At 35.3% G+C, this 23,100-nt stretch overlaps 2 protein-coding genes across 2 annotated transcripts in view; both read left to right on the forward strand.

The window, feature by feature from the left end:
- Positions 1–1,735, forward strand: part of LOC149771242 (uncharacterized) — a gene marked incomplete at its 5' end in the record, with an annotated part of 38,374 nt that extends 36,639 nt beyond the window's left edge. Inside the window, one exon of the mRNA XM_089948687.1 lies at positions 1,563–1,735. Within this exon, the coding sequence (XP_089804813.1) occupies positions 1,563–1,735 (173 nt within the window). The remainder of the gene's footprint in view (positions 1–1,562) is intronic.
- Positions 1,736–2,047: 312 nt separating this feature from the next.
- LOC149771243 (uncharacterized) overlaps positions 2,048–23,100 on the forward strand; it is an 85,006-nt gene continuing 63,953 nt past the window's right edge. Inside the window, exons 1-5 of the mRNA XM_089948688.1 lie at positions 2,048–2,057; positions 2,689–2,742; positions 6,204–6,464; positions 11,548–12,255; positions 20,661–20,767. Of these exons, the coding sequence (XP_089804814.1) occupies positions 2,048–2,057; positions 2,689–2,742; positions 6,204–6,464; positions 11,548–12,255; positions 20,661–20,767 (1,140 nt within the window). The remainder of the gene's footprint in view (positions 2,058–2,688; positions 2,743–6,203; positions 6,465–11,547; positions 12,256–20,660; positions 20,768–23,100) is intronic.

Consider the following 23,100-nt stretch of genomic DNA (forward strand, 5'->3'; position numbering starts at 1 on the left):
GTAAGCACATATACTTCAGAATAGCAACTGATGAAGCAAGAACTGGACATTTATATATTTATCTTTACCATTCATAAGGCTAGATATTAATACTGATGAAAGTTTATTTCTGTTAAGGATGAAAACATACAGAAAATATGGTAACATTAATATATCTTTCTCCTTTGAATATGTTCACAGATCTCATTAATGTTAGGAACATTAGCTCTACTACCTCCCAAATCAAGCCCTCCCATAGATGAAAAAAAATTGTCTTTCCTGTATATATTCTATTATCTTCTCTTGCTAATGACAGCTGGCATTGTAAGCTTTCACACTGAATTGACAACATCTTTGACTTTTCCTCCCAAAACCAAGTTGATTTTTGTGTTTTTTTTATTCCATCCCTTAATGAATTTGTTAATTTCAGATGCATTAGAGTTTATTATGCAGGTGGTATACATTATTTGTTGAATATGAGGCATCTGTGAATTTTTTCACCTTCATGTGGTTTTGCATTTTTTGACTGCATAGTCTTCCCTGCTACTTTGTATTAGACCATGTTTGTAGTTTATGTTTGCCCATGCTGTCTATTTATTCGGTTCTCCAATGTAGTAGCAATCTCTGAAGTTGTTAAAACATAATGTTTCTCCTTTTCTTCCCTTGTCATTTCAGAATTAACAATGACATCTTTGGCTACCTGCGTCATGTGCACTAATTGGTCAGTGAATACAGAGTCAACAATTCTATGGAAATCTGCAAAAGCAGTACAGATGTCTTGAGCATTCACCCTTATACAGAGTGATTCGCCTGATTGGGGATGCCATTAGGCTCCTCCCCCCACAAGGAAAAGATGACTAATGTTACCTACTGTTACTGTTAAAATGGGGGCATTGGAGAAAGTTGCAACTTCTCCTTCACTGTCTATACCATCTCTGAAGTTACAAGCGCATCATCTGGTACAGCAAGTAATGACAGAGTTGATTAATTCTGGTCTATTTTTCCACATCTTCTGTCTTAACTGACAATTTCAACACTCTGGATTGATTTGTTTCACCCATTTCTAGGCCACCAAGTTTGTGCAAGTCCCTCCCCCAGCACCTGACCAAGCATGGCCTTAAGGCTTGTAAATCCTATTACATGGGGTTTCTAAATGAGCCATGCCATCTAGCTGCACTTAGTTTGATGCCATATCGGATACTGACTGGACCAACCAGCCATCCTTTACTAGGTCCATACCATCCAGTGACCACATGGCATCACTAAGTCAAGCCATGATCCATAAACTTTGCCATGGATCTTATTGATAAATCCATCCTTGGCCTATCATTACCACTGCTCTGGTAGCGCTGTGTTTTATAATGCCATCTGTATGACTGATACCTCTACCAGCTGATTTTGATCCAATGACTACATCCTACAAATTTGGCTAGCCATTTACCCATGGCTTACTCTCTTGGTTAGTACCGTGACAGTCATAGAGATGATGGCCATGCCTCATCTATGCCTCTGGGTATGTGTTATCCTGATATAGTTCTTGATTATGACCTACACAATGAGTATGTGAATATTTCTGATGACAGTTCATACTCAGATTCCACCACGGAGTGGACAGAGTATAAACTTGAAGGTAGGTGTAGAGGATATTTGTCAGGTGATGTTGGACTCCTCCTGTACACCATCATACAGGATCAAGTCCTCACTTGATATTGATGCCAAGGAAGTCAACCCTTTCATCAGTCTTCTTCTGTTGTGATGAAAAATCAAGGAAATTGCTAAGACTTTTTGCCATGATTAGCGATCCTAGTAATTCCAGTCTTTTTTCTGGGAGTCAGCTAAGCGTTTTGCTGGTACAAAACCCATTTAACAAGTTCTCTACAGATCTCTTGGCATTAGGCAATAGCTATGCTGGGGTCAATCTGACTTCACCTGCTTACTGTAAGGCTATAGGATAAGGCTGTTCTGCACACCACTTTGAATTTCGTTTGCAATATCATGGACACATCATAATTGTTGGACTTAGCATTTCTGGCAATTTTTTGGCTTGCAGACAAGGTCAGCTATGAACATGCCTGGGAGTCAGTGGCTAGAATATCCAAGGTGATTAGTGAAATATTGAATGCTTTAACAGCTTCTGCTAACCATGATCTTGTGCTTGCACTTTACCTTGCTCAGGCCTCATCATGTCCTGACCTTGCAAACCACTCTCTTCGATTTGAGTCTTATGTTAAGTGGCAAGGTGGAGGAATCGCAGAGGCAGGCAGCCCAGGAACTGCCCATCCATTTCTCTATATAACAACCATCACCTTATGAATCTTCTCTGTTCAAGCATAGTCTGTGGACTACATTTGTTAGCTTAAAAGCCAACCATCTGCAGGTACAATCACTTTTCATCACAACCCAAACATCAGCTGCCATCTCAATCATATGCATGAAGACAGTCATGCCAGACCCGAGCTTTTCAAAAGCAGAGGATTAATATATTTCTGCCAGGCAAGTGGGCAATCCAAATTGTGTCAGAGGTGCTTTGGATCTTGTTTTGTCACACCCTCCCCTTTCGTCAGATTATATATTGCTGCAGCACAACATATCCTGCTGGGTTGCCTCTACATGTGACCATTGCCAATAGCCTTGCTCTTTCAAGGGAACTCCTTTTCAGTGCTGCTTAATTACAGGATTAATATGACGAGCATGATTGTATCATTCCAGGCACAGTGGTAGTCATGATTGGCTCACAGCAGGAATATTTATCGAAAACTGGATGTGAGTGTGTCAACACAAACACCTGTGTTTGGGAGCCCAACTGTGTGTGTGTGTGTGTGTGTATATATATATATATATATATATATATATATATATATATATATATATATATATAATTTACTGGGCTTTGACACTGCTGACATCACTCATAACATCACCCTATTGGAGATGAAAGCTATCATCAAAGCCTTTCACTATTGAGCAACCATCCCCAAAACAAGGTTGTGCTCAACATTCCTGGCAACTCAGTGGTAATGACATACTTCCTCAAGCATGGCCATATCACCCCAACACTGCTTTTTTGTCTGGGAATTCCACCATTGGTTCGCACAGTGCAACATTGACATCCAGATCAGATACATTCCTGGCATACTCTGTTTTGGGCGATTCTCTGTCAAGGAAGGGACAGATTCTCCATACATAATTGTCCCTCCATCCATTGGTCTCTATTCTTCTTCATGCTTGGCTCCTGTCTGGAAATCCTTGCAGCCAAAATAATTAAATCCTTCAGTTGTGGACAGACCTGCATGAGCTTGAAGGCCCTCCTCTTTAAAGGCATACCAAGGGAAGTAGCATGTTTCCAGGTACTGGTATAGATTCAACAACATTTCGCCTTTGAGTGTCTCTGTCACACAAGTAGCTTACTTTTTTCATTGAAGACTTGGCTCTGAATATTATGGGCTACTGTTCTGATACTAGACACATTCTATCATCATGGCAGGGATGATCTCGGTCATAAGAAAGACCTCTCAGACTTGTCCAATTTTGACTTGAATATGCTTAAATTACTACCATTGTTTCCAAAGTGGATTCCTTTCATGGGGAATCCATTCTTTTTCCCACAGATGTTACCCATGGAATAGGTTAGATGCTCAACATTCCTTCTGCCTGTTACTCATTCTGCTAATATTAGCGTGATCAGGGAACATATTCAAAGAGGAAATCAGTTTTTCTTAGTAAATTATGTTTCTCTTAGAATACTTACCCCATCACATTACTTTAATATCCTCCCATCCTCTGCAATGCAAGCATCCTGTTACATAATGCTCTGTTCAGCTGAAAATTAATGCCACCTGTTGGTGGCAAGGCGGTACTAGGCAAGAGTTATTGCCCATTGTCTATATACGAAAGACAGGAAAGATGATTTTTAGTCTTTTGGCAAGGCTGGATTTGGGATAGAGAAGGGTTTATATTCCTAACCTTAAAGTACTCAGGGAATGTATTCTTGGAGAAAAATAATTTATTGAAAAATTTGCTCTCACTTTTTATGCCGGTTACTATGACAGTTTTCCAGTGTTTATATTCTTGTTTCTTGTTTTATTTACCCAAAATGCTCATGTGGTGTAGAGTAACATAGTTATATGGAATAATAGCTATACGTGGCACCAAGTGATTCTTTTGAATTAGAAAGAGAATTTTATGTAATTCCAACAGGGACACTTTTTCATAACAGCAGTATGTGAGGGTCTGATGTCCAATTTCAGCAGTAATACTATTTTTTAAAGTAGGATAAGCTTTGATACCTTATTTCATGTAATTTGCGATTCAAACATTATAACTGCTTGTTATCATAATATTCATACCAGATACACCACAAAATTATTGCATGTTTTTCAGATTTCTTTGTAAGTGTCCACTGTATACTATGATTATGCAAGCAAGTGCTTGAAAAATACTAGTTGAAATATTCAATTTATAGTTAAAATAAAAACAATAAATTACTCGGAAATTTGAAAATTTACTCTCTTACTTCGAAAAACAGCACTCTAGCCTAACAGAAGGCATATATAGCAGCTGTTCTATACCTGTCCACATTAGGCACTTTTACTGAATCCAGTTTGTTAACAAATTTTAAATTTTTTATCTACATTACACTAAATAATACAACTATTTATAAAAATGTTCCCATTAGAAAAGTATATAACTTGTACCAAAATCTAGCCTTATAATATATACTGTGGAATATTCTTCAAGGCATTGTTTGAAGAACTATGGACAATGCCTACAATACCAATCACCAAGTCTTGTATGGTACAAAATAAAACTAAAAATATGCATTATTAATTTTGAACCAACACACAGACCAGTAAATGGGTAAGATCCTGAGATAGAGCAGAAGTCTTTTAGAAAGGGTAGTATTACTTATACAACATGGAATGTTGCCTTATATTTAATGGTGAGGAAGCAAAAGTAGAAGAATATGGTTATTTGAATATGTAATTTGTTAAACTTACAACATTTAAAAAAGATACAACTTCAGCATACAATTTAAAACAGATAGGACATCAAGTAAAGTATTTATAAATTGATTAATTACAAAGAATTGCAGCAGATGCAGAAGGCCAGTAAAGAATTTAAGATTTTTATGAATGATTGGTTTGGAAAATAATATAAGGTTATAACAAGATTATAACAATAAAACACTGGAATCGTGGGAAAGGATGGTAAAAAATATAGTAAAGTTTCTGAACAATAAATAAATAATGTTTGAATAATGGGAGATTATTTTACTTCATTGCTAACACAGATATTAATATTTTACAAGCAGCTGGGGAAAAAGTCTTTGTGTTAATGGTAGGAGTTCATCCAGGCCTAAAATATGTTAAAAACAACAAAGGGTATATAGAATCTACTTGGAGCAATTTATACCAACATAGATTTGCAACATACATATCAGGGAATAAAAAATGGAAAAATATTTATTCAAGCAGCTATTATAATATAATAATAATTAAAAAAAGAACTGGTTACCAACATAGATTTGCAACAATCAGAGCAGGGAATTAAAGATGAAAAAAGTTTTTCAAATAGCATTTATACTATACTAATCAAAAAACATGGTAGATATAATTAATTGATAACCAATCAGCCATAGGTGTCTCAGATATTGAAGACAATTTAAAAGTCATACAAAACAATGTATTTGTGTTTAATATTCCCATTTTTGATGGAGAAAAACACAACATAATGTGAAAGACTGCAAGAGTTAGCAGAAGAAGAAGAATTAACAAATACATTTCTGAAATATGTTACAGAGGTGAAGGTATGAATGATAATGAGTGAATTGCATGCATAATAACGAGTCAAGGTTGCATCTGGATTGCTGAGGTTTGGCCACTCTAAAAATCATGTCTGACTTGATTTTGGTCATAATAAATAAATAATAAAGAAACTGTCACACATATGTTGGAATTAATAGTCTAAGATAAAAGTGATTTTAATAACTACTGGACACCATATCTATTAATATAACTTGTTTTTGCATTAATACAACAAGAACTGGAGATTATTGTTTTCTAATGCTAACAGAGGATCAAAATAATATTTATGAGACTGGAGAATAGTTTGTGTTAAAGGTTGCAAATGACCCACACCTCAGAATGTTGAATGTGCTAGTTCCCACTGGTGCATTTGCATGCAACTTGTATATGTTAACAATCAAGCTTTTTTGTCTGAAACAGTTATTCCAGCTGAGATCCTGCAAATGAATGAAGAATCCATTCAGATGTTTAAAGAAGCTCTGAGGGATCAAACAGAGAAGGTTTATAACATCAGGGTCCAGATTGTAGGACAATATGCAGTTGGAAAAACAACATTGTGTAAGCGACTTTTGGGGGATGACGTAAACATTGATGAGAGAAAAAGTACTGAAGGAATTGATGTGCATATCCATCGCTGCAGAGTATCCCATGCAACTGGTCAATGGGTAAAACTAGATAAAGGTAAAGTGTAAAGTTTTCAGAGTAATTTACTTTAGATATTATACTAAATAGATGGAACAATGTACAAGTGAACTATAAACCGAAACTGCTAATTCATTCAATATTCATGTGCAGATTGATGGACTGATGGTTGTTTTTGTTGGTTTTATGCCATTCTGCAGCAGGCTGGTGGAGGTAGAACCCTGGGAAATCATAGTAAGAACCACTGCCCCATGGAACGCTACTGGCAGACTTTCTCACATATCCACACTGGCTAAACTCGATACTTAATCTCATATGGACAGGGATGGGATGGCAGTGATGAGTACTTAGACCACGTCACCACTTGGGGTCCTATGGACTGACATATAGGTGAACTGTACATAACATACATTATAGCATAAGAAGAAATAATAGACAAGTAGTCAATAAAATATTTTAATGAAATAACTGTTACATGATTATTAAACTATACATATTTATGTATAAACATTCATTGGGTCTCCCATCTGCAATATCTAAGAGGCAGAATTGCCAGTATGACTGAATGACATAATTGATAATGCAGAACTGCCAATGTTTTAAGGCGGAATTGCCCTTATGACTTACTGACGTAAATGCTCATCACTACCTAGGATGAAGTCTGAATCTTCCAAACACTCTGAAACACTTAGCATCATGAAAATCTCCTTTGAAGAAAACTGATTGCTCATATCCAAGAGGAAAACATCCCAAGAAAGAATCTGAATGATCACATTGAAGAGGAATACAATGACACACTAAATGCTAACACCACATTGTTGTACAAAGACTTGCATAATGAAACTGTATGTGATGCAAGTAGATGATACATCTATAGAAAGAATCTGAATGATTACACCCAAGAAAAATAACTAACCCACACTACATTATGTACCTATAAGTACATCTGATGAAACTGTACTTGGTGCAGGTAGATCAAACTGCCTGTACTACAGTGTATTTCTAGGAATGGGTAGGTGTATACTTAGCTAAATGTTCTTGTAGAATGGCATTATTTGAAGTCCTGATGTAACACATGAATCTGAGATTAAGCATCTCTGCATTTTAACAAGGGGGTCCCCAAAAGCTTTATTTGCTGCTGAAATGACAGTCCCTATCTGGAATGAGTGGTCATTGAATTAATGTTTTGTTTAGCCTGGCACGTATGAGCAGTAACTTCTCTCAGAACACTGATCTAAATAATGGATTATACAATCAAACGTAAATAACATTTTCGTCCCTGTCTCATAGTCGATGTAATGACACTTGATTAAAGTATCTCATAGGCATGATTATGTTGATACTGATAGTTTTGTTGCCCACCTACCTTTACCATTATGCCAGAAAATGTATTTGGTGTGACTGGATTCTTCAGCCTTGTTATATGTACATATGTCTGATTAAGATTCTTATGAGCATACAATAGACAAATCTTTTGGATGACAGTCGTCTTTTGAATTTTAAATAGCTGTATTGCTGTGTTTTTAAAATTCTATATACTACATCATCCATAAACTATACAGTAACTTTTGCTGATTATTCCTTTATTGGCCCTAAATATGACTTTCTCATGAAATGTGTAAAAATTACCTTCATACCCTAAACAATGGCAACCTATTTGACTAAAGTCAAATAGACTCTTTCATGTGAATGCTCAGGCTGTGATGAAAAGTGATTATAGTTGAAAATAGTTTTATAATCTAACAAATTTATTCCATAGATGGAGGCTGAATTTTTTTGTCAATATATGTAGCACATACATGAAAAATAACATGGCATTTAAAGTGTTGGGTATAAAACAATTTGATATACCAATACTATTGTTAATTCAAATTGTGATCAGCCCATGGTGCATTAATATACATATATAAATATTGTTTGAACATTAGGTTATATTTCAACAGTACGCTGTTGCTTCCATGTTCTCTAAATCTGTGATGAATTTCCACTTATTTATCATTAGCACTGTAATAAAATGACAATACAAATATTAATAATCTCCATCTTATAAGTGAAATAAACATGGTGCAGAAATTTCATCAAAATCCTCTCTCTCATAAGGGAGATAATACAGGGAAGTGAGTGAGAAAAAGATAATTGAACTTGCTCCAGATAACTGATAAGAACCTTAGACTTTGTAGTGGTTAGGTGTAAATGTTCCATGGAATTTTACTACAGTGTTCACAGTATCTATGAATCTTTTGTTGATATTGACGAGAACTGCACTATTAGTATTTGTCATACAGGTTTTTCTACATACTGATAGTTTTATTTATATTGTATATCCGCATGGTGGCCTACAAGGCTGCATGCCATACCCTGTCAAAAGCCTTCTTGAATTCAGTGAAGATTCTTGGTATTGCAGATACTTTTCAGAGAGGATTCTAAGATTGAAGATATGTTCTATAGTGTTTTATAATGCCCTGCTCTGAAGCCTGCCTGTTTTTCAACAATGATAATTGTTCTGCATGGGGTTTCATTATGTTGAGAATAATTTTAAGCATGACCATGCTTGGGTGACTGATGTGGCTGATTGTTCTTTACTTCTGGCACAGCTGTAGATTCCCATTCTTTGGAAGGGTAAATGATCAGAGACTGGGTTCATGGGGTGGGCCATTATCCTGTTTGCCAGATTTTGTTGCAGATTGTTGTGAGGAGATATATCATGGAAGTTCCTCCTGCTTCAAAAAGTTCTGCTGGTATGTTGACTACCGCAGCTGACTTCCTTCTCTTTTGTGCCTTTAATGCAGTCTCTACATTTTCCTAGAGGATTGGGTTGTCAACCTCCATTGTGGTCAGTGAAAAGTTTAGTACAGTTTTGTCTCCAGTAGTCTCCTGGTTGTAAAGCTCTGAACAGTATTCCATCCACCTGTTAAGAATTCTTTGACCTGCTGTGAGACTCTTACCAGCCTTTAATTGGATCGTGGTAGTTCTCCCATGTTTTCTGTTGTCAGTTGTTTCATCAAACAGTATGCCTTTTTACTGTTATTCTGGTTCAGGCTTTTCTCCACTTGTTTACATTGGTCTTCTATCCAGCTTTCCTTCGCATTTAATAAGCTTAGTCATAATCCTGTTGTTATTATCGCTGTATTTTTCTTCTCCGTCATGGTGTTCTTGCTTTGTCCTCTGTATTCTCCTTGCATGACAGAGGTCTAGGATATCTGCTGTGACCTAGAGCTTCTTCATCCTGCAATGCTTGCCAAGGATCTCATTGACTGTGCCTCTTACTGCTGTGTTGATGTTGGTGATCAAGGAGTCGAAGCTTATTTCTTCAGCACCCAGAATTATGAGTGGTGAAAATTTGCCACCTATTGATGCTTCAGGTGCTTGTGCTATGCTTGGATCTGTAAGTTTTTTTCAGGTTCAAACCTTATCCTTACCTGTCTTGGCTTCTTGGTCTTCCTCAGACGATGTTTGATACTCATCATCAGCAAGTCATGGTCACTTACAATGTCAGTTCCTGGGAGTTCTGGCAATGTTAATGCTAGACTGGGAGCACTTCCTCACCAAGATGTAGTCCATCAGGTTGAGATTTTTCATCTGGATTCTACCAAGTCCATCTTTGAGATATCATGTGGGAGCCAAATGTATTTGTTTGCTCAAGGTCATTTTAGGTGGTGAAGACAGCTTGAGTCCCTCTCATTGGTCTGTTAATTACAGTAGGGAAAAAAGACTTCTCACCAGTCTGCCTGTGCTTCTCCTTCTACCTTGGCATACTAGTCTGCTTGAATAACAAGAATATCTGTCTTGGGTGTCTGGTCAATGAGAATTTGAAACTGGTAGTAGGACTTCCTCGTCATTATGTTTAGATAATGGGGCATACACCTCTAAGATGGTAATGTTAACAAAGACTTGTGGAAGCAGGAGTGTCTTACATCTTTATCGTGCAAGTTGTATCCTACCCACAGGTGAATTAGATATTGGTACCATTCATTGAATTCTTTTTTCTTCTTTGATCTTGGGGTGATTTGGCTTGGATTTGAACCCAGGATCTCTTGTGCATGAGGCAGACTCTCTAACCACTAGACAGCTATATATGCATGCATACACCAAACTATCAATCATGAGCTGGGTGTTAATAATACAAATAAGAGTCAGGCAGAGGTAGAAATGGAAGTTGGATCCTATAAAATTGTCCAGTTTATCTAAAAGCTTTAAAATACTGTGTATTACTTTCAACTCCATCCAAATATATTCCAGCCTTTGCCATATTTCAGTTTGAAGTTGTACCTTAATGAAAAGGTTGGGCAGTGATACAAATTTACTTCTAGAAAGTCATGATTGTCCTTTGTGCATTACAAAGGGTGAAAAACTTGTTTATTGAACTGCATATGAATGATTGAAGGGCTGTTTTATTTCAGGATTTTATAATCTTAGGGAAATGAAAACTATTTTGCTCTATTTTTCCTTTGAAAGTGGATGATTTTGTGCCAAATAACTGACATGACTTATTTCTGTATCTGTTCTGTTATTCTTACAACATAACACGATGAAAAATATGTTTGTTTTTAAGTATATTATAAACCAGTTGTTGACTGAGCATTACAAAACATTTGTCATTGTACCTTGTGACATATAATGCCCTTGAAAAGTCAGGCATCCTACACCACATGACCTTGGGTTCAGTATTGTTTGTACATGGTTAATAACCTAAACATGCTCATTTGTAAATAGTACATATTTCTCTTCCTCAGTCATCCAGTTTCATTTTTAAATTGTGTGAGGAATCTCCATGCATATATATATATATATATATATATATATATATATATATCTTATGAATGGACTGGTAAGGAACTACATGGCTGCAATAGTTTTTAATTGGTAGTGCAGAACTATGCTTGGTCCTGGTACCTGTCAATCTCATATATATATATATATATATATATATATATATATATATATATATAAAACTGCTAGCAAAATTATTTGCAAATGTGTTTTACTAATGCTAGAAAAATGTTTTAATGACTTTCAGAAAGTTTATGTTGGTTTCTTTGTATATGCAGTAGATTAGAGTCACTGGGATTGTTTCATAAATTGCCATAATACTTAAAATCCACTCTCCTATTTCGTATTCCAGATGGAGAACAATCCGATAAACTGCAACGCTTTTGTAAGCTTCTAAATAATCAAGGCCAGGTACCTGACAATGAGGAAGTGGAAAACAGCAATGGCATGCATCAGGTGAAGACAACTCCTGATGTAGAGGAATCTGACATTCAGCACATGGAACCAAGAAATTTTGGAACAGACCAAATAAGCATCCAACAGTCCTCATCTGTGCCATTAGATGTATTTGATGAAGATTCAAGTAGGGATGATGTAAAGCAAACACCAAGTTTAGGAACAGATCAAATGAGAGGAAAATCATCTTCATCAAATTCATCAGAGGATCAGAATAGCGATGAGGATGATGAAGGTTCAAACGCAAGCAGCAAAATCTTGCCAGGGGATAAAAAGAAAAGTTTCAGTAACATTTCAGAGGAGAAAATACTGGAACAAAGTTTAAGAAATACTGATATGAACATCAGTACGGATGCAGTGAAGAATATACTTCAGTTTCTAAATGAAAATGCTGACAAACTAGTAAGAAGTAGAGAAGAGTATTCACCATTGGCAATGTGGGATTTTGCTGGTCAATACATTTACTACACTACACATCAAACTTTCTTGACACAACGAGCTATTTACTTATTGGTTATAGATTTTACTCAGCATCTGACAGATGATGTGACAGATGATGATATCTTCTTTGATATTGAAGGGAAAAGACAGTATCAGGTTCATGGTAAGTTTAGTTCAAATCTGGCTATGTTGCTTATCACCATAAGAAAATGATGGAACATGGATAGGCTAGTACTTATGCATGTAAGTATGTTTGTATGTATGTCACAGTTACAATACACACACATGATATTTGGGAACCCCATGCACATGCTTTGTAGTAGGAGTGGAATGAGAGTTGAGAGGATTAAAACAAAAACCTTCCACCATCTTTCAGCTTTTGATGCTGGAGTTGCTGCAGTGCCTTGCTGATAATATCTCTGTACACCATGCTTTGTCATGGAAACACATATGATGACTGCCTTGGATTGTACATGGTATCGATATTATGGGTATGGTTTACTGTTTATTACCCCAGCAAGCATGCCAGAGAGAGAGAGTGAGTGAGGTGTATCATCTATCAAAATTGCTATCGATTTTGGGAGGAATTTACTCTTTTGTACTGTCTGTAAACTTATCATTTAGCTAATTTTAGATTTCCTAGTTTTATTGAAGGTTGTGTGATACATGTACATGATGCCAAATCAAATGTTTTATGATATGAAAATGCAATGCAAACTATTAATTAAATAAATCCATTTTTTAAATTCTATGTTACTGAAGTCTACAGATGCATTCATGTCATTATTTCTGTTGTAGTTTTCTTAGTATACTTGTTTAATGATCATCTGAATGTGTGTGATAGTGTGCTCCCTGCAGTAAAAAAAATTATGTCAAATAAATTGATGACAGAATCACGTTCATATCTGACTAAAGTGAAACAAAAGCACACAGTGTCTGATGGTTCCCATAATCACACACTGTCGTTTTCATAATGTACCATTTCTTCCAACATCCAACCATTACAGTATAGTATTGAAACTTGATAATTCACACTTCTGGTGGTTGCTGCAAAAGCAAAAAATTTTGCGAAGAAAAGCATTATTAAATCTTTATTTTACTTTAAACTGTACTATTTTACATTAATTATCATAGTAGCATTTCATTTATTTATACATTTGGTTGCACAAAAGCCATCCTAAACACAAGTTTGACACGTACAGTTTTTGAAGATAATCGCTTCTGGACAAAACCTAACCTAGCACAATAGAAGCCATAACACAGCTTCTTTTCCTTACGATTGACGTGTTAATTTCATATATGAACTGATAACCTAAAAGCACAACACCAGCTCTTCTAAAGGTTTGTTTTTCTTTGCCATTATGTTGATAATAACAATGTACTCTGACAAGTGAATCATACTGTATAACCATAGGCTGTGCCATTGTTTCATTCTCGTGAAAAACAAATTAGTGATAGAAAAATCTTCTAAACTGATCAGTAGAGCTAATATCATTTATTTGCATTGATTTTATTGCCTTCCAATCTTTTCTTTGTTGTTGTTGTTGTAGGGCTTAACGCCATTTTTCAGCACAAGATAGGCTATACATGGCGGCCAGTATTAATGGTGGAGGAAGAACCCGGAAAACCCCCGGAAAGAACCACCGACCCACGAGAAGCTACTGGCAGGCTTTCTCACATACCCACATTGGCCGAATCTGAGACTTGAACCCACGCAGACAGAGGTGAGATGGCAGTGATCTGTAATGGTGAGCGCTTTAGACCACTCGGCCACTCAGGGCCCCTTCCAATCTTTGCATTATTCAGATTAATTGTTTAAAATAAATAATGGCTTTGCTTCAAACTACTTATAAAGGTATAATTTGACCTTTTGTTGTAAACAGTGAGAACTACAGCATTTTATCCTTTTGTTCCCCTTCTGCAGAATTAATTAATTCGTGGTTTTTTACCATTTACAAATAGATTTACAAGCAGAATCATCTATGCAAAACCTCAAAACTTACTTGATTCTTGATCAAGATATAGCCATTTGTTGTATAGAAATACTGTACATCATGTATATTTATATTAGCAAGTAAATTTGAGCATAAGTTGAAATTAATATTTTACCTTTTGTTTCTTTTTCTGTTAATTTTTCCTATTGCATACTATGCCTAATACAGATAAAAAATAGGTGAACATGATCCAAGGCATTTATGATTACTAACTGTTTGTAGTACCTATCTTTCCTTCTCTCTCTGTGAAGGATACAATATGGAATCCAAATCCTAACTGCAAGTTATTGTAATCATTTGCACTTAACATTATAGACATTTTTCATTTTGAATATGCTTCATTAAGAGTGTATTTCCTGAAATCCTAGCTTTCTTCAGATAATGTTCTCATTGCTTGCACCAAGCCAAAAAGGTGTTCCTGCCATGAAAATGTTTCGTGATTCTCCTTGTTTGAAGAATGTGTCACTAATGTCAGTGTCAAAAATAAAATGCTTATTAATGCTAACTGCGTTTTACCTTCTTAATGCTTGAAATTTGAACAGTTTTAGGCAGGCTTTAGAATTAAAATAATACAAAGCAGCCAATGATAAAAACTACCATATATACTCACATATAAGATGAATAATTTAGGAAAAAATAAAGGCCTGGAAGTAGGGTAGTTGGCTTATCTGCAGGTCAAGGTATAAACTTGAAAGTTTTTAAAAAGTTTTTGGTTGACTCCCATAATGGCTGTAAATTTTGGGACACGAAAATACAATTAGTTTCCATGTCCTAAGATGTATATGCATAGGAATAAATATATTCTCAGTGAAGACTTACTAAACTGTTATAAACTACTATGATTGATTTTGTTATTATTTTGCATGTGCATATTTTCTGATTTCTCCAACATGAAATTAAATAAAGGTGAAAAAAACCTTCATAATTCAAGGGGCCAGTATGAGTTTACCCAGGAGACCATGGTGTAATGTACAGTACTTACACGGTGCAAATCGTGCCTGGTGTCACTTTAATCCTTGTGTATTCCCAAACATATTAGGTGCAGATTTTGCTTTATTCATTTTTTCGACCAAATCACATTCTTCCAGATAACACTTCACCTATCTGGTAATAGCTTTTTCATTTACATTGATCCAAGCACTCACGAGTTACTCTTTTTTCAATGATATAAGCGATGCTACAAATTGAGGTAATCTTTATGAAAAGGTACATAAGTTAAATTGTGCAAAGCACAACTAGCATAACTGTTGCATGTTCATGAAAGTATGATAATAATAAAGGCTAAAATTCTGAATATAGATCAACTAAGATCATCATTGATCTAATTTACTTTTGTGTTTTGACTGAACAAAATCATAATTTTCCACACAATGGAAAGCTGGATGTTTTGGCATCTCCTTTGTTTATAATTAGCTGATTTGTATTTTGTTTTCGGACATCAATACAGGCCAGTTAATCGTTATAACCATGAAACTGGCTTGGGTTAAGAGGGAATTTTGATCAGCAACTATACCAGTACTTTGATGTTTAATTGCCTTTCAGTCGGTGATATTTGTATGATTAGCAGAGGTTTGTAAAACTGAGTGAATGGTTACTTACATCAAAGCAAACTACAACTCAGTTTTTATGGTGGCCTAGTGGTTAGAGCGTCCGCCTCAGATGTGGGAGGTCATGGGTTCCATCCCCGGCAGAGTCATACCAGAGACTTCCAAAAATGGTAGCAACAGCTAACTTGCTTGGCGTTCAGCTTTAAGAGGTTAGTGGCAGGACTGGTCAGCGTGGTGTCAGGATAATGTGACTGGGTGGGACATCATGCTACATGTCTGCGGCATGATGCCCCAGTACTAGACATCACTATAAACTGGCACATTGCAGACATCATAGTGATATGACTGAAAAATTGTTAAAGCTACGTTAAAATTCCAAATCACACCACTCATTCAGTGCATGTTCAAAACTACAATGTACATGTAGTGGCTTCATTTATGTAAATACGCTCACTAGCCAAATTGCGAGCATTGAATCAAACCCTATTGCTGTTCATTGTTGTCATACTGGGATAATATTTTAATGAGTTTGGCATTTGCAATTTCAAGGCAAAAAGCTCTCATAATTACTGGTGCACTGATGTAAAAAGACTAATGTAATAACGCATAAACAAACAATTGAGTCAAAAAAGAGAGGTAGTGTTACTGCAACCCGCTAATGTTTAAGTCTTGCCATTGTCTGATACAGTTATACATGAATCTGAATTAGGCAAAAACATTAAGAAAACAGCAAATTAAATAAATTTCTTGACTTTTCAAACAAATTTATACCATTTCTATGTAGCATTGTACGTGCCAACCCAGAGAGAGTTATATAGGTAATTTATGCTAAGGCAAGTTTGCCTTCATAAATGCATTTAGAACTTACCATATTCATCTTGTGATGTTGTCTCTGACTCTTTTGGCCGGCTTATACACCGGTCATACACTTTCTAGTGTTTATACGTATTCAGTTTTTATGGGGGGATCGGCTAATATGTGAACCTGTTTATACGCCAGTATATACCACACATGCATATTAACTGAAATCTGGACAAGTTCGTTAGTGGTAAGAAAAATAATATCTTTCTAGACTTTATAGTGTTTTTGCAGAGAAATAAGAAAAGAAAGTATATTTCCTGTCAGACTGCGCAAATTGTTTTCGAGGAAAATTAAGAAAAAAAAAGATTTCCTGTCAGTCTGCACAAAGTGTTTTCAAGGAAAAATAACAAAACAAAGAATATTTCCTTTCAGTCTGTGCGAACTCTTGACTTTCCTGTCTCATAGTCATAAAGTATGCACAGTTGATGTAATGACAACTCTTGCCTGGTTATAGTCCTGGCTGTTTTGAGAGAGAGACACACACACACACACACACACAGATATACACACACACACACACTCAATTACTCATTCTCTGATCATTTGTGAACCCACTTATAATGCTGGTCAGCTTTAGATGCCATTTATTTCTTCAAATAATACCAAAACATTGATTCCTATTTGTTGAGCTTGAAGAAAATCGCGATCAAAACTGAAACTTTGATATATTGCTTGTTTTACTGTCAAAAATGGTAGATATAACTTGGAAATTTTAATCAACATTATGAACTTTTCAACTTTTAATAAGAAATTATATAATTTGATACATTTGCTTTCCAAAGAACATTCTTAGCACAAAGTAACTAATGATGTTCAACACAGTTTTATTGAATGAAAATGTCATGCCTAGTGGAGGCAAAACTTTAATAAATAAAAAGAAACTATATTATAATTTTTTATCAACTGAAATTTGTGTTTTAGTTCCATCTTTTAGTCCCTCTTAAGTTTAATCATAAGTGCAATGTGTCCTCTTGTTTTTAAATATAAAATGAATGTGTGAATCTACCATCACAGCTATGTTAGTGAGTGTTTCTCTGAGGTCTTAATTAAGTCCAGGCTGTGTATGATATCTGATTTGTGGAAGTGTTGGTCTGAATTAGAGGATGAACTCCTTTGTATTATCATATTAGTTTAATCTTTTGTATCAAATAAAAAAGGTGGAACAAAAGTAAAATTAAAAGGAATGGAAATCCTACATGCTTAAGCTCTAGCAACCCTGTTCATATGTTTTTGTGCATGTAATATAATTAGACTACATTAAATTAACCTACTCAGTCATAAATAGGATCAAAGATAGCAAGGCAATGAAGCAAAATAAATACTTCGACAAATAAAGAGTTTTATTTCACAGACATGGACCATTGTGGAGAAACAAGTGTTTGAGAATTCCAGAATTGGCACATAGAGATATCCTCAAGGATGATACGAGGTTTCACTATTACTTGCAGTGAAATAACAGCATAAATATTTTACTAGCTTAACAATGCAAAATCTGAGTTTTGACATAGATGATTGTCTCACAAAATAAATGTGTTGTTTAAAGAAGAAATCTTGATTGGTGGTGTATCAACGGTTAGTCTGGTCTCCAGTTTCTTAACCTCCCTGCATCAGACTCTACTGTGCTTACCACTCAGTGAACCAAGCTAATCAAAAACAACAAAAAGCATTAACGTAGTACAGAGATGTTTTTGTGTACACATGATGGTTGTTGAAACCAGTTGGAATGAATTTTCAGATACTGGGCATCTTGAAAATAAATGTAATTTATAAGAAATAACAAACAACATCTTTAGAAAAAGTGCATTGACAGTTATTTTCAATGCAATTATAAAAGGAAGATTCAGTCATTAAACAGCCAAGTTCTCAGCCTCACCTGAGCAGTTTTCTGGATGTCTAGTGGGGATGGCATCACATTTTTTTACATGTACCATTGGTAACTCCTGCCCTTGCTTATAGTGTGGTCGATGTTTTTGGATCCCATTGTGCTCGAGTTATGGAGGCAAATATATATATATATATCTATATATATATATATATCTATATATATATATATATATATATATATATATATATATATATATATATATATATATATATATATATATATATATATATATAGTTTAATAAACTTCCATCCTGCTATTGAATCGAACACCACTGCTACCACTGTGATTGATTCATCCATTTTTTTGTACTTGCCGTTATGAAAAGGGATGCTAATTATGATTTCTGAATCTGAATGTGTACAGTGCAGGGCAAGTAATAGCATAAAATTGCACAGTAAGAGAGAGCCACTAAAAAGTTAGTAAAATTGTATACGAACTGTCTTGAAGCTCTTCACTGATTGCGCACACTCAACACTGTCACTCAGATGATTCCAGTCCACACGTTTTTACGAAGACAGAATTTCTTAATTGTTCTGTTCTACATAGCTCAAGTACAAAACATCTACTGCTATTTTTACTAGTTTTTTAACAATGTATATAGTTTCAAAATTAGGAAAAGTTTTGTCTTTAATTTGGCATTTTTGTCTTAATGTTTTTTAAAAAAATATATTTGATGAGAGCCCGCACTAATCCCTTGAATACCTTTTAGAGGTATGTCAAATGGATCATACTATGCCTGTCTTGGAGTGTTGGTAGACCCATGACAGATAACGTTTTTGTGACGCATCTTGCTTCAATGGTTTTGTAGTCACCAGATACAAGTCTTGCTGCCTGGTGCTGAGCCTTCTCAATTCTTTCAACATTTTTAGTGTATTATGGATCCCAGATGACATAAGCATACTCTAACATGGATCTGACAGGTGCTAGATAGGCATTTTGTCTACATGTCTGTGGATGGTGTCTGAATTTTCTTTTTAGAAATGCCAATATAGTACTGGCTTTATTAGTCGATTTGATAAAATGTGATTCCTACTTGAAGTTCTCAGATAATGTTTGTCCAAGATAGGGTTTTTCTGTAATCTGTATAAACATTATCAGTGATAGGTATGCCGTTTATTCTTGATCAAGTCTAGTGTATTGCTATTAATTTGTTATAACCACTTTGTAAATTTATTTTAATCTAGCCTATTAGCATTATAAAAAATGCAGTAAAAAATAAATTAACTTGAGTTGTATGTATGCTGTATATTGTTTGTTGTTATTTGTGCAAATATTTAATAACAATGTATAAAAGAGGTAAATGGGTGAAATTCCAGATGCTTCAACTCTCTTGCCATGGACTGGCTGGGTATAAAATGCCTCGGCCATAATCCAGCTGCTCATGTTTAGTAGCTTAAAAATAAATAAATAAACAAATAAATAAATAATAATCTTGTCCGAGGTGCTAAATCTCAGTGAACTGGGTGTGATGGTCCAGTAGTTGGAGATAAGTCACATTTTTCTATAGATTCCTTCATGGCATTCCATCAGAAATTTCAGTTGAGTTCTATTTTGTCCCTCCAGTTTAAACATATTTTACAACTTAGTGTTGCCCAACAGCTAGAAAACATGTTCACAGGACCTTATGAATTCCCTTACATTAAACAAAAGACTGTCATGTGGAGTAACAAATAATAAATAACATAAATGGGAGACTGCATATAGATAGGAAAGGGTAAATTAAAAGTATGGTAAAACAGTTAAAGGGATGGTTGTGGCATAGGTTGCAATGAAAATCAACAGACATAATATGAATGACATGCGATCATGACTTAAACCACTAAAATGTTAATATACAACGTTAATATTATTAGAAATACAAATTATTGAAATAAATAGAGATTTCTTATAAACATCTAATAATGGAATGTTAACATTAGCTATCCTAAATTGTTACACTTCATTTATTTGTGGTGGATGAGTTGACCTTGAAAGAATTATGGTGAAAACTTTGCAATGAGGTTACTTTTCCTGATCCTTGATTGTAGGGTTACAATTATATCTGCCCATTACTGTGTATGATACTAGTACCTAATTTTCCTAGAGGGAATTGGTAATAGACATTGCATGTGTTCTTTTAAGTTGCAGTGAATAAAATGTGACCGTTAGCATGATTAATATTTTCTTCAATTTATTGTTGTCAGTTGAATTGGCATAATTGGTATCATCTTCAATCAACCTCTTTCAAGTGGTATCTTCTTCAATGCTGTATCCAAACCTGAAACTTTCTGTTCTTTTCAGAACTTGCAGAGCTTTGGCTGAACTCTATACATTCATGTGCACCATCCCTTGAATCAGCCAGTCCTCCTGTGATTCTAGTGGGAACACACATGGATGAGATTAAGGAGGTAAGTCTACATGCAGTTCATCACAGTGTAGTTTTTATAGACCGAATGTGTTTATCATGACAATGTATTATAATTTCTGTGTGTGTGTGTTTTGGATTTTTGTATGTAACTTTTAACAATTTTTCAGTCATATTGTTACGATGTCTACAGTGTGAGTTTATAGTGATGTCTAGCACTGAAGCATCATGCTGCAGGCATGCAGCATCATGTCACACCCAGTGAAATTATCCTGACACCAGGCTGACCAGTCCTAACACTAACCTTTTTATGCTGAGCGCTAAGCGAGGCAGCTGCTAGTACCATTTTTTTAAGTCTTTAGTATGACTCGGCTGGGGTTCGAACCAGTGACCTACAACATCCGAGGCGGATCAACATGTACATATTGAACACAATAATTGTGTATGATTCATGTTGTTTATATGACATCTTAATTCATAGAAATATGGGAGTGAACCAGTGGATATTACTATATGACAACTAAAACTGTACACGAAGCACAATCGGTGGCATGCTGCTAGAAATATGCTTAGTTTTAGAAATGTGTTTGTTATGATATAATTAATGAATTAACGCCTGAACCTGGTGCCCATCACCTATCATAGTTTGCTTAGCTCAGTGATGGGAGATGTGTACTTGGCGCTTGATGCCACGTACTTAGTGTACAGTGTGTGCTGACAGGTGTCTTGAGCTGCTGTTTAGTACCTGCTGAATGGTGTCTGAAGCGAAACAATAGTGATCTTCCATATGAGTCCCATACTCCAGAATAATGGATTGCCAAATTCTTTGAACTGAGGTTACCTGATTCTTCTTGATTCCTTATGAGTGGCAGCTTTCAGCTAAATGCCCACCCATCATCTGCCCATAAAGTCCAGAAAAGATGTCTCTCCATGTGCATACACTTAATGCATGCCAAAAAGATGGGATTGGTATCCCATGAAATGTTTTGATGGCTGCATTTGGCTAATATGTTGTAGCTTTGCTGAAAGACTTATAGAAAATTGCCTAAACAATAAAAAGCTGGAACAAAATTGTAAAGGTACTATGTACCTTCACATCATTATGGACAATTTAATACTATTACGGCAGCATTACTTAATTAGTGAGTGCTGTAGAAAAATCAAAGTTAATCAAAATTAAGAATACTGGCATATTATTAAAATAAAATGCAAAGCATGGGAGTAATGGTTAATTGTAATACAATAAATGCATATGAATGATTTAAATGATTGTGAATATCATTTCAGTTAGTAAAATTGTTAAGAATCAAAGGACAAGACAGACAATATTTTAAATGAAAAGAAGTGACAAGTTCATTGGAAAGGAACTATATTGTTTGTGTTTTAGACATCAATAGCTAATTGGAATAGCAAATTTTAACTTTGTCCTGTCAACTGGTGCTGGGGAAAGAGATTGAAATATGATTAGGTTTAACTGTCAGAACTAAATCTGAATGAAATTCATTGTAGAATGGAGTAGTATATTAATGGGGCTTTAAGCTGGCTGAACCAGATTCTCAATCCCTAAACACTTTTAGGATTCCATGACCTTTACCCCATTGATATATTTTTGCACACATGTGTATCTGTGATTTTAGGCTTCATAAGTCTGTATTGAAGTCAGCATCATGGGTTTACAGGATAGGAAGCCATAATAGGTAAGCATGGCCTTGTATGTGCCCACTTCGAGAATTGCAGTGGGCTATTACATAATACCATTAGAATCCACACAGTTGGACCCAAATAGTATTGTTATAGAATTTGCTTTTGTGGCTTTTGCAGGAATGTAATTATCAGACCAGTATTTTGTTTGTAATATTAAAGACAAGACTGTATCACTATTTAGCTTGAATGTATCGTTATATCAGTAATCAAATATGCCCAATAGATTCTTTGGCTAGATTTGTAGCATTTTTATAAATTATTCAGGTTAGGGATGATTGGAGCAGGTAGGATGCATGGTCCAGGCTCAAAACATAAACATAGTCATGCATGTTGCCCAGAGTTTTCACTATATTCCACACAGTTACTTTTCATTTGAACACCTGGTGCTGTTCAAGCAGACCACAGTCTATATGTGTGTTAATGCACATTTTATTTCTGTTTTGGCAATCTCAGGGCTGTTGGAAGTTGCAGCTCCAATGGTTGGAAAAGCAGCTGCCTTTAAGGCCATTGGAACTGCATGTTGGATGGATCAGAAAAAGAGCAGTTTGGGGGATAGATAAAAAAATTATAAAGGTCTTAAATTATCCATGTGCCAGACTGGAAGAGGTCTTCGGTTGTGACCTCAATTTTGATGGTCACAGAAACAAAGCTTGTCAGGTATTCATTGATCAG

This window comes from Sinohyriopsis cumingii, unplaced genomic scaffold (assembly GCF_028554795.1).
Source record: "Sinohyriopsis cumingii isolate HCF-2022 unplaced genomic scaffold, ASM2855479v2 utg002017l, whole genome shotgun sequence".
Taxonomy (NCBI): Eukaryota; Metazoa; Mollusca; class Bivalvia; order Unionida; family Unionidae; genus Sinohyriopsis; species Sinohyriopsis cumingii.